Source organism: Spinacia oleracea, chromosome 4 (genome assembly GCF_020520425.1).
Source record: "Spinacia oleracea cultivar Varoflay chromosome 4, BTI_SOV_V1, whole genome shotgun sequence".
Classification (NCBI taxonomy): domain Eukaryota; kingdom Viridiplantae; phylum Streptophyta; class Magnoliopsida; order Caryophyllales; family Amaranthaceae; genus Spinacia; species Spinacia oleracea.
In genome coordinates this window covers 4,212,816-4,225,865 of record NC_079490.1, presented here as the reverse complement: position 1 = coordinate 4,225,865, position 13,050 = coordinate 4,212,816, and the positions used below count along the sequence as shown (strand labels likewise).

The following is a 13,050-nucleotide window of genomic DNA, read 5'->3' as shown; positions in this document are numbered from 1 at the left end:
GCTTTGCTACCCACCCCAAACACTAAACCCACTCAAATAGTGAAGTATAACCCAAGATATGCCAAGAATTTTAGGCATATCCCAGCAGATGTGAGAGCTGATAAGATAGCAAAAAAGGGTTGTGTTATTATTGTGATGCACCTTATGATAGAACTCATAAATGTCAATTCAAAGAACCCCAACTCTTCACTGTAGAAATTTCTAGCAGTAATGAATACAAGAGTTCTGATTCCAGTGAGGAAGAACAAGATGAGTTGGAAAATGATGGTCTGACAGACCCAATTTTATCCTTGAATGCATTATCTGGTAATCAAAACTTTCAGACTATGAGAGTCAAAGGCAACAGGCATAGTAAGATGTTTCATGTGCTGATTGATTCTGGTAGTACTCATAACTTTCTGGACCTAGAGTTAGCTAAAAAGATGGGTTGTAAGATAGAATCCATTCCTTCTCAAGCAGTGACTGTGGCTGATGGGAATCACTTAGCCTGTCAACATGTGTGCAAGAGTTTTACTTGGGATATGCAGGGTAGAACATTTACAGCAGATATGATGTTGATCACATTAGGAGGGTGTGACATGGTGTTAGGAGTCCAATGGTTGGCTACTTTGGGACCAATTTGCTGGGATTTCAAAGCTCTTTTGATGGAGTTCAGTTTGGGAGATTGTCAGTTTGTGTTAAAGGGTATTCATCCACAGAAAGTAAAACTGGTGGAAGGAGCACCATCTGCAAAACTGATAAGTAATGCAGTACAATTATGTCTTTTGCAAGTTAGGGATATCACCTTCATGTCTGTTTCAACTGAAGTGAGTCAATCACAAACTTCTAATGCTTTAGAAGAGTTGAAAGATCAGTACAATGATATCTTTGCTGATCCAGAAGAGCTACCTCCACATAGAGGTGTGTTTGATCACACTATACCTATGGAACCAAATGCTAGGCCAGTCAATATTAGGCCTTACAGATACCCACTCAAGCAAAGAGATGTGATAGAACAATTGGTACAAGACATGCTGGAAAGGGGTGTAATCCAAAATAGTTCAAGTCCTTTTGCTTCCCCTGTGGTTCTGGTAGGAAAGAAGGATGGAACTTGGAGGTTATGTGTGGATTATAGAGAATTGAACAATAGGACAATTAAGAATAAATTTCCTATACCAGTTATAGATGAGCTCATTGATGAACTAGCAGGTGCTGTGGTTTTCAGTAAACTAGATCTGAGGGCAGGATATCATCAGTTGAGAGTACATGAACAAGATGTGTATAAAACTGCTTTCAAAACACACTCAGGACATTTTGAGTTCTTAGTCATGCCATTTGGCTTGACAAATGCTCCAGCATCTTTCCAAAGTTGGATGTACAGTGTGTTTAAACCTCTTCTAAGGAGGTGTGTTTTGGTGTTTTTTGATGATATTCTAATTTACAGCAGAAGCAAGGAGGAACATTGGATACATTTGAAGCAAGTTTTTGAGTTGATGAGGGAGAATAAGATGTTTGCAAAAGCTAGTAAGTGTAGTTTTGCCATGGATAAGGTGGAATATTTGGGACACTTCATCTCTGCCAAAGGAGTTGAAACAGATCCAAACAAAATTACTGCTGTAGAAAGTTGGCCTGTGCCTAAATCAGTCAAGGAATTAAGAAGTTTCCTTGGGTTGGCTGGTTACTATAGAAAGTTTGTCAGACATTATTCCTTGATTAGTAAACCTTTGACTGAATTGTTAAAAAAGGGAGCTTTTGAATGGTCAGATGAAGCCAATTCTGCATTTGTAAAACTGAAACAAGCACTTGTTACTGCACCAGTTTTGGCTGTGCCAGATTTTTCTAAGGGCTTTATTGTTGAGACAGATGCTTCCAAAACTGGTATTGGGGCTGTATTAATGCAAGAAAACCACCCCTTGGCTTACATCAGCAGAACTTTAGGTCCTAAATGGCAAAGATTGTCTGTGTATGAAAAAGAGCTTTTGGCTATAGTGTTTGCTGTGCAGAAGTGGGAGCAGTACCTGATGAGCTCTCATTTTACCATTAGGACAGATCAAAAGAGTCTAAAGTGGCTCTTACAACAAAAGGTATCTACTCCTTTTCAGCAGTTTTGGTTGTCCAAGCTTATGGGGTTTGATTATGACATTCAATACAAAGCTGGAAAAGAAAATTTGGCTGCTGATGCCTTGTCTAGGGTGCAAGGATCTTCTATTTTATGTCTAGCAATTTCAGTAGTTCAATCTGACCTTACTGCACTCATTCAAGCTAGTTATATGTTGGATGATCATCTACAAGACATTATTACCAAGTTACAAAATGCTGAATCTGTGGATGGTTATACTTGGCAAGATGGGTTGCTTAGAAGGAAGGGTAAGTTGGTTTTGGGATCTGATCATGTTCTTAAAACCAAAGTGATTACTTGGTTGCATGCTTCTCCAGAGAGTGGTCATTCTGGTAGAGAAATAACAACAAAGAGGGTTCAGAATTTGTTTTACTGGAAGGGTTTGACTGCTGATGTAAGGTTATTTGTTAGACAGTGTCAAGTGTGTCAAGCTTCTAAATATGATACTGCAGCTAGCCCTGGTTTACTACAACCTTTACCCATACCTGAAGAAGTTTGGTTTGATATCTCAATGGATTTTATCACTGGCTTACCCAAATCTGGGGGAAAAGATGTGATTTTTGTAGTGGTGGACAGGTTTAGTAAGTATGGTCACTTCATGGCTTTGTCTCATCCATATTCTGCAATTCAGGTGGCACAAGCATACCTTGACCATGTGTTCAAACTCCATGGATGGCCTAGAAGCATTGTTAGTGACAGAGATTCAGTTTTTCTAAGCCAATTCTGGAAGGGCTTGTTTAGTTTACATGGAACTGAGTTTTTGTTGTCATCTGCTTATCACCCTCAAACAGATGGTCAAACTGAGGTGGTGAACAGATGTATTGAGACATATTTGAGGTGTATGTGTAGTGATACACCTAAAGACTGGAATGCTTGGTTGCCAGTGGCTGAATGGTGGTATAATACCCACTTTCATTCTGCTACTCAACTGACTCCCTATGAAATTGTGTATGGCCAGCCACCACCTTTGCATTTACCATACCTACCTGGTGAATCATCTGTGGATGAAGTAGACAGGAGTCTACAAAGGAGGGAAAACATGATTAACTTAGTCAAATTTCATTTACTCAGATCACAGACTAGAATGAAACAACAAGCAGACAAGAACAGGTCTGAAAGATCTTTTGTGGTGGGATCTTGGGTTTGGTTAAAGTTACAACCCTATAGGCAAAATACAGTCCATCATAGGCCCAACCAAAAGCTAGCTCCTAAGTACTATGGACCCTTCCAGGTGTCTGCTGTGATTGGTCAAGTAGCATACAAGCTCCAATTACCAGAGTCAGCCAAGATTCATGATGTATTCCATGTGTCTCAGTTGAAACTCTTTCGTGGAACATTGCCTGTTGCAACCCATATTCCTCAATGGTTACATGGCCAACATTCTGCTGCTGACTTGGTTCCTATTGCTATCCTGGATTCTAGAATAGTGAAGTTTCAGAATAAAGATCAAGTACAGATTTTGGTTCAGTGGGAAGGTTCTGAAGTACATGATGCTACTTGGGAATCAGCTACTGTTTTTCAAACTCAGTACCCCCATTTTGTTGTCTCTTAAACCTTGTGGACAAGGTTTTTAAGGAGGGTGGATTGTTAGGGGCAACTTACCTATCAACTAATTCAAGAAAAGTCAACTCATTGACTTTCTGTTAGTTAGTTAGCTAGTTGATGATGTGGCATCAGTTTTTGTTAAACAGAATTCTGTTATAGAATTCAGTTGCATTCTAGCTTATTGATCAAGCTAAGAAGTTGTATAAATGTACTCAATGATCTCTTGGATCATTTTCATCGAATAACAACAACAACTTCTTGTCGTCTACTCTCAAACTTTCTATTCTCTTCTTTATCTCTTATTCTGTTTCTTCTCTCATTCTGTTTCTTCTCTCAAATCTATCTTCTATCTTCATTCTTTCTCAAGATTCGGATTGATCATTAGTTGATCATTACAGGATATTAGTGTCCTGTAACACGTTCGTACAAGAAAATCTAAGTTCGCAAATTCAGCAATAAAACAAAGTTACAATTACATTACTACATACTCCATATATTAAATGTGTAACTCTTTTTTTTAAGGGTATTAAATGTGTAACTATTGTATGAGTAATTGTATCAATATATTTTGTTTGAATTTATCATAAATCGCGCTAAAACTTTTAGAGGGGTTAGACATCGGTGGTAATCAAAGAGTAGACCACAATGAGAACTTTGTATAGTTAGCTTAATTGTTGATCTATCCAACATATAACTATTTGATTTAATTCTTTGTGTTTTCAAAATGTCAAAAGAAATATCAATTGATTGTTTGCCACGTTCATACAAGAAAATCTAAGCTTGAGACCCATTAATTGAACAAGTTACAATATATATTAAAGTTGTATTTATTGTATCATTGATCAAATCAATATCTAACTGTTTGATTGAATTTTTTCGTGTTCTCAAAATGCCAAAAGAAACATCAATTATTCGTGTGCACGTTCACACAATAAATTCTAAGCTTGTGACCCAACAATTGAACAAGTTACAACATATATTAAAGGTGTAACTATTGTATATGCGGGTTTTTTTTGGGAGGATGAGAATCAGGGGTATTGAAACCCTTGACCAAGCGCCCACACAAGATTGGGGGGTTGTATGGTGAGTTTGGTTGTTGGTTCATCCAATATTTATTTTGATTTAATGCTCCCCATTTTCTAAAGTCAAACAAAAAACCAAGAGATTTTTCAATATTACTGTTAATTTAATACTTTAGTATTATTTTGGAACAAATTTAACTAGTGTAAATGTAATACATCGACGCATCGTAGATCATCTTAGGGAATGAAGTACTTTACATTCACGGTAATTGTAATTTTGTTTCGTTTTTTTGCTAAAAGGAATGAATATTCTACGAATATACTACTTAGATCAAGCTCTTGGAAACAAGAGGGGAGGAGAGGGGAGGAGATGGGGTGTTATATTTCTAAGAATTGCATTCCATAAGTGTTGAAACCTAGGGCTGAGCAAAACTATTCGAAAAATAAAAAATTCGAAACCCGAACCGGTATCCAATCCGAAAAAAGTGGGTACCAGAACCGATATGGTTATCGGTTCGGGTACCGGATCCAAAATTTGGTTATTGGATATGGTTACGGATATCATTTTATAAATAACGGGTACCCGATAACGATCCGATAAGCCCTTTTTTATAAAAAAAAATATCAATTTAAATATTTTTTCCCAGTAGCTCAAAATCCTAAATGGTAATAATCAATGTATAATTTGAGTAAATTCTAATTTCATTAGTAATTTAGTCAAAATCATGTGTTAATGTTGGTATTTAGTGCTAATGATATTACAATAATGTAATTATAAAGTCTATTTTTTCTAATTGGATATCATAACGGGCACCCGATATCCGATCCGAAAGTTTGGGTACCCGAACTTAACGGTTCGGTTCATGGATATCAATTTTAGCCTTATTGGTTATCGGCTATTCGATCCGATAATGTTATTGGTTCGGTACCCGACCCATCCCCTACCAACTAAGCTAAGAACTACTAGTACTATTAAGTACTCCGTATATTACCTAATAAATAATTGTTTTTATAAGATAAAAAACATATCAAATGACATCAAAAAATATAATGACATGTCATGTTTGTTTGAGTTACTTTATCAAAAGAATGGTGCAATTCCATATTTGATTGAAGCCATGAAGATATCAACAAAAGAGAAAAAAAGTTGGATTGTACAACTTTTGGAATAACGCGGTGAAAATAATGTATTTTTAGAAATTTGCTTCATTGTTAAGGGATGGGGTGGGATTGGAATAATCATCTTTGAAGAGTGAGACCTTGTTTTAATTGGACCACCAAAAGCTTTGTGAAGATGTGGAATTGATACTTTTGGTCTTCTACTTCATCGTACCATCACATCAAGTTGTCATACTCATACTTCATCGTTTTTCTAATCCACCTACTCGTTTGTAATCTGTATTGTCATTGTAGCTCAGAGTGCGGAGAAGCGGCATGCTGTGATGTGTGAGCAAACACATTACATCGTCAAACATGCACCATTTCTTTAAAAAAAATGTACCATTCATTTAAAAAGGAGTATCATTTTGTTAAATATAGTACCATTTAGTTAAAAAGAGTACTATTTCATTAAAAACAAAGTATCATTTCAATTAAAATATGTACCGTTTCGATTAAAGCATGTACCATTTCATTGTTTTTTTTTGTTGTTATGTAAAAAAAATAACATGCCAGGGTTTTTACTTTCTCTTGTAGCTCAATGCATAGAAAAAGGAGGTTGGAGTGGGGTCATGTTGTGATGTATGAACAAATACATCACAGGGATATTTTCGTAAATTTACACCAACATCAAACAAATTAAGAATATGACAAAATGAATAGGACAACCAGAAAAGGACAAAATTAATAAATAAAAGAGAAGAGAATGACAGAAAAAGATAAGAGAGAAAGTGACATGAAGTACCATTTCTCTTTTAAAAAATGTCATTTTCTTAAAAAACAGTACCATTTTCTTTTAAAATGTATCATTTCTTAAAAAAACAAGTACCATTTTTTAACAAAATACCATTTTTATTTATAAAATACCACTTTATTTCATTTTTTTCTACCATTACATCATTCGCTCGTACCCATAATCGGTCCAAAAAAATATGACAGCAAACAATTTTGTCTTTTCTCTATTTTGTCTCTTTGTTGCTGTTATATTTTTGGTGATACATCACAACATGGGATTTTAACTTCCTCTACAAAAAGTGTTTAGTACCATACCTTCATCAATTTATGTTACATACGAAGTATCTCGTTAGTTTGCCAATGTGATAAGATGACAACTCTAAAATCTTCCAACTCACAACTCACAAGTCATAACCATGAGTATTCAGGAGAAAAATCTACCGGCCTAAACTACTCAATCAGATTTCGAATCATACATGAAACTAGATGATTTCATAGGCTCAAATAAAAACAAGATGGTGGTTGTTAGATATGAATAAAATGGCCTGGACTTCTCAATTATCATGTATAATTAGGTGTATAATTAGGTGTATCTAGAATTGGGTATGTGTGCTACAATGAAATCGATCCAACATAGAATGAGCCCGTTTAAGCCCAACATCAAAAACTGAGACACATCAATGAACTATGGATTGTGCATGAACATCAATTTAGAAATTTGACACAAGGGGCTAAGCTCGTACGTCGACCCACCAATTTTTAACCATTATTTTAAGGGAGTATGTTGGTACTGCATGATTTTTCTTTGGTCACGGTCTACCCACAGTCCATTAGGCGACGAGGCATGTGGGCCTACACAACTCGATATGTATCAAACTCTAAGGATCGGTGTGGTAGGGCGTAAAATATTTTCCTAGAAAACGATTTTCCTCTATTTTAAAATTTACATTGTTTGGTATGTAAAGGGGTGTAAAACTGTTTTTCCCATGAGTAAAATTGTTATCCCAATGACGAAGAAACATTTCCCCATCAAAATGAAGGGATTACTTCAGTTTTCTTATCTCTATTGTACACTCCTCTCACTACCTGCTTACTTTCCCTTTCGGTTCATCATTTATCCGACATGGAACCAAACAACGAAAAACTAAGGCCCTGTTTGGTATCGTTTTTTGTTTCCAGTTTTTTATTTTTTACAAAACTAAAAACCAAATATAAAAATCACAAAAAATAGTTTTAAGAATTTTGTTGTCAGTTTCAAAATCAAAATGATTATTAGTATAACTAATTTTTAATTCATGATTCAATCAAAATCATATGACTTTTAAAATCAGTAAACCAAAAACTGAAAACTGACCGTGATACCGAACTACCCCTAAATTTAAAATTGTGTTTTCCCTTATAAATTGTTTTCCATTAAAATGTTGTACACCCGATCAAAGGGAACATAAACGTACCGCATGTACGATACTCTACATATCAACCAAAGCCCAATACCACATTTTGCTACCTTTATAATTGGGCTACAAACTAAAACGAAAATTGACAAAATTGGCCCAACTCCAAAAGCCCAAATCAATAATACCAATAAATAGTTAAGGAAATTGCAATAAAAAAACAGGGACAAAATCGGAAACAATACAATCTCAAAATTAGGGTTTTTCACATAACAACTACAAACCCTACATATATACTTCCCATCCGCCGGAAAACCAGAGGAGAGAGAATTCTTCATCAGCTCAAACCGGTACTTGGCATTTTCGAGCTTAGCAAAAATGGTATAATTTCTCGAACATTTCTCTATTTGTTTACTGATTTGTTCTCTTTGATCTGTTAGAAATGATGAATTATTGTAGTTAATTTCTCTAAATTACCAGATTGTTTATAGCATTTTATAATGGTTGTTCTTAGGAATTATTGGCAATTTCTGGGTATTACAAATTGATTCATTCTGTTAGTATTTAATTGAGAAATCGATAGTTTACATTGAATTTGCTATTCATTTATTATTTAGGATCTAGGAGTTTGCGGGGGTATAGTAATGCATTTTTTTTAGCTCAAAGTGTGTGTTGATTTATCTTATAGCATGAAATTTATACAGCAGATTGCTTCGGATCGAGTACTGATGAGCTTAATTTAAATCATTAATGACGATGAATCTTAGTTGGGATAGTTGGGAAGAGAGTGGTTAGCTTAGGTTTGGGTAAAGTTGTTGATCGATTTAAAGTTTAATGGATTTAAAATTGAGGGTTGTACCATTTTTCTTTTTGATATTAGGTTGCTTTTGATTTGATTTGATTTGATGTTATAATCGGAGGTATTGTGAATCAACCCAATGCGTGTAAATACTGATTCTTAATTGGGAAGAGAGTGGTTAGCTGAGGTTTGGGTAAATTTGTTGATTGATTCAAAGTTAAATGTAGAGAGGTTTGTGCATGGTGTTATGTTGTTCTGCATAGTGTAGGGTTGTGCCATTTTTTTTTGATTAAAAAATCTGGGTGTTTTTTTATTTACTGTTTTAATTGTATGTGTTGTGAACCAATCCAATGCGTCGAAAATACTGATTACTAGCGTTGAACCTTATTAATGGGCGTTATGTATGAGCCGATGCGAAATTTACCTCCATGTTTGAATTTTGTTAGGCAGAGGTTGTATACTCTTTCTTTACTTGAACAGGGATATATGTTTATCACTCATTTGACATGTAGTGGGGTTTTAATAATCAACCTTAGCCTAGTGATAGTGATAATTCGTGTCTTTTGTTTTCTATATTGAATATAACATAGATCTATTTAGTGCGTCGAAATACTGATTACTAGCGTTTAACCTTTATTATGGGCGTTATGTATGAGCCGATGCGAAATTGAACTCCATGTTTGAATTTGTTTTGGGAAGAGGTTGCATACTCTTTCTTCACTCATTCATGGATATATGCTTATCACTCATTTAACATACAGTCAGTGTAGATACTGAGTAGTTAGCTTCCCTTGGCCTGGTATGTCAATAAATGATAATTTAGCCGTATTTCTAGTTTGACAGCACTGATTAGGGTGTTTTGATGTGTTCTCTAATGTATACAACATGAACTGATAGTGTGTGCGTCGAAAATACTGATTACTGGCGCTGTATTTTAATGGGCGCTAAGTATGAGCCGACGCGAAATCAACTCCATGGTTGAATCTGATAGGGAAGAGGCTGTGTACTCTTTCTTCATTATACCGTGGATATATGCTTATAAAGTTTATAGATATACTGAATAGTCAGCTTCCCTAGTCCTATAAAGAGTATAGATATACTGAATAGTCAGCTTCCCTAGTTCTGGGAAGTCAGATAAATGAAATTTTAGCCCTATTTCTAGTTTGACAGCACTGATTTGGGGTGTTTTGATGTGTTATCTAAACTGTATATAACAAGAACTGATAGTGTGTGCGTCGAAAATACTGATTACTGGCGCTGTGTTTTAATGGGCGCTATGTATGAGCCGACGCGAAATCAACTCCACGGTTGAATCTTAATGGGAAGAGGCTGTATAATGTCGATTCTTTTCTCAATTGGGGATACATTTACATTTTCAGACATACATCGTAATGTGTAACCTAGCTTTTTGGGCTACTGAAATAGTTATATGATTTGGTTGTTAACTGTTGGCACCTACTCTTTTGTTGACCTGATCTTATGTTGTTGAGTACACAGTTTTGAAAATGTTTTGAGGGTTTGTTACACTATAAGTAATGTTTGTATCCTATTTTGATTTTGACAGCCGAAACAAATTCATGAGATCAAGGACTTCCTTCTCACAGCCAGAAGGAAGGATGCACGATCTGTCAAGATCAAGAGAAGCAAGGATGTCGTGAAGTTCAAGGTTCGCTGCTCCAAGTATCTCTACACTCTTTGCGTCTTCGACAATGAGAAGGCCGACAAGTTGAAGCAATCTCTTCCCCCAGGTAGTTTTTTTCAACATAATCATGTTCTCCTTTCTGGTAGACTGTTTACATTTTCTTAGACCCGATCACATTGCGAGTCGGGTTGTGTTTGGGCTGGGCCACGATCTAAACATTCAACCCACTATGTCTGGCTGGGTCAAAATTCTGCCAAAACGCGTATTTTGCGCAAATTTATAACTAAAGATGCAATTTTGAGTTGGACAAAATTCATTGAAAAAATTTAAAAAAATTGGGCCGGTGTTCTAAGTCTATATTTTTTGCGCAAACCCACTATTTTTGGGCTGGGCTTATGGTCAGGTCTACATTTTTGGGCTATGGTCTTAAAAATTCAACCCACTATGTCAGGCTGGGCCAAAATTCTGCCAAAACCCCCTATTTGGGCAAAAAAAGCGGGCTTTTGGGCAAATTTATAACTAAAGATGCAATTTTGAGTTGTCAAAAATCCATTGAAAAATAAAACAACTGGGCTGGGCTTTGGGTCTATATTTTCTGCGCAAACCCTTTATTTTCGTGCCGGGCTCATGATGGTCATGTCTAAATTTTCTTTTCCGTGAACTGAAAATTCTCGTCCTTTGCAGGTTTGAGCGTTCAAGATCTTTAGATGATATGGACATGAAGTGTGATACTTGCATTCGAGAGTTTGAGAAAGTTTTTAATTTTTTGTTTTGCAAGTTTAGAACATTATTATGTCAATGGACTCCTGTATTTCAGAGAAGAGAATATTATTAGTAGGTGTTTTTTGTTATGCGAATTGTGACAATTTTGCGAAAATACAATGGATTTTCTTCTTGTAGGGTTGTGTTTTAGTTTCTTGTTAAATTTAGCACTTCCTCTTTTGAAAATGCTCCTTTGACCATTACAGAATTTATGCACTTATCTAATCTGTTTGATAAAATTTTCTGGTTGCTGTATCATGTGAAGGGTAAATTGGTTATTTATTGCTTTTAGGACTTTTCTAATTGTTTTCTAGGCTTTGGATAGGATTATCATGTTTCTGTCAATCCAATGAAAGTTTCAAAACATATTGATCAATATCCCTCATTATAAGTTTCTTTTGCTTAATTACATTGTGTTGTCGTATGTTTTTAAGATTTCAACACTTAGCAAAATCTTCCCAAAACAGATACATTCTTGCGTCACAATAGGCAAGAGAGCGTACGCTGCACATCATACATTGTTTTTGTGTTGTTGTATGTTTTTAAGATTTCAACACTTATTAAAATCTTTCCAAAGCAGATACATTCTCGTCGTCGGACCTTCTTGTATCTGCTGTGCGCACACAAGCATCCCGATCGACCTTCGCTCTTGTTGTTAATAGGCAAGAGTGTCCATCCCGAATCAAGCACCCACTTGTGCCCTAAACTTTAAGATTCACTTTTCGCACAAAGTTTGCGCCCTTTCCGACCCATTAACAAAAGCGATGCGCGGTCCGATATCAAAACACTTGGACCGTGATACTTCGTGTCACGGGCCACATGGCAAGATCCATTGTTCCCTCATCTAAACCCAACAGGCTAGCCCACATTGGGTAGAAATGTAAAGCCAAGCTAGAACAAATCCAAGTCAAAGTCCAGGTAATTGAAGTAGATATGGGCTTGGTTGTAGTTTATCTGTTTGTCATGTCAATCGATTACGTGCAATGTAGCAAGGATGACAGGATGTGCTTCTTCTTTACGTGCAAGGGATTATCGTTCAAAGTATAATTCTTGGATATTCTTAATCTAAGATTCCTATCCTTTTTCTTAAAAAAATAATAATAAATCACAAGATGTCAGCCTCACAGAATTAAGCACCACCGTCTTGTTTTCGGGTATATATAAGTTGTAGGCATGTTCGGCAATAACATTTGAGGTAACGAGTAGCGTTTTGATATATCCAAGACGTTACTTGTAAAAACTTGTAAGTGTTTGGCAAGGTAGCAGTTTAGGTGACAGATTAGCGGTAGAGGTAGCGGATTAGCGGTAGAGGTAATGGTAATGGTTGAGTAGCCTTTGTCAAACGTTAAAATTAGTAGCTTTAAAGTTAGCGTGTAGCTTTTTGATGCAATATTCTAGTTTTAATTTTATTTTACAATATCAACAACTATTTTTACCAAACGCTTATATTAGTTACCCGCTAATTTGACAGCTAACCATTATCCGCTACCGCTAATTTTGCTGAACAAGGCCGTAATCCATAGTTCTTTTACTCATTTAATATTGTTTTTCTCTTTTAGAATAAATTAAAATGATCCGAAATAATACCTTGGCATACACGCACGTTTAAATTCAGGTATACACGGAAATAAGATAGATTTTGTACATGTCCGTATTTTTATAACTTTACTTTTGCGATATACGGATTATCCAAAGCTTCTTGGTTGTGGGCCTTGTGGCAATGACTAGTTACGTACTACTCCGTACTTAGTTAGATGAATGGTGACATAAAATCGTTTTCAATTTTTGAGGATAATTTATCTCTAATTTTTTCTAACCATTCATCATTTTAACTTGGACATAAACTTTCAACTTCAACCTTTTGAAAATCTTAAGCTTATCTTATGTGAAACTTC

The 13,050-nt window shown here is 35.6% G+C and overlaps 1 protein-coding gene across 1 annotated transcript; it reads left to right on the top strand.

The window, feature by feature from the left end:
* Positions 1-8,172: 8,172 nt before the first annotated feature.
* On the top strand, positions 8,173-11,305 carry LOC110783421 (60S ribosomal protein L38). The gene is made up of 3 exons (XM_021987767.2): positions 8,173-8,333; positions 10,316-10,499; positions 11,078-11,305. Exons 1-3 carry the CDS (start codon positions 8,331-8,333, stop codon positions 11,098-11,100), a joined length of 210 nt encoding a protein of 69 aa, XP_021843459.1. The 5' UTR covers positions 8,173-8,330; the 3' UTR covers positions 11,101-11,305.
* Positions 11,306-13,050: the final 1,745 nt, after the last annotated feature.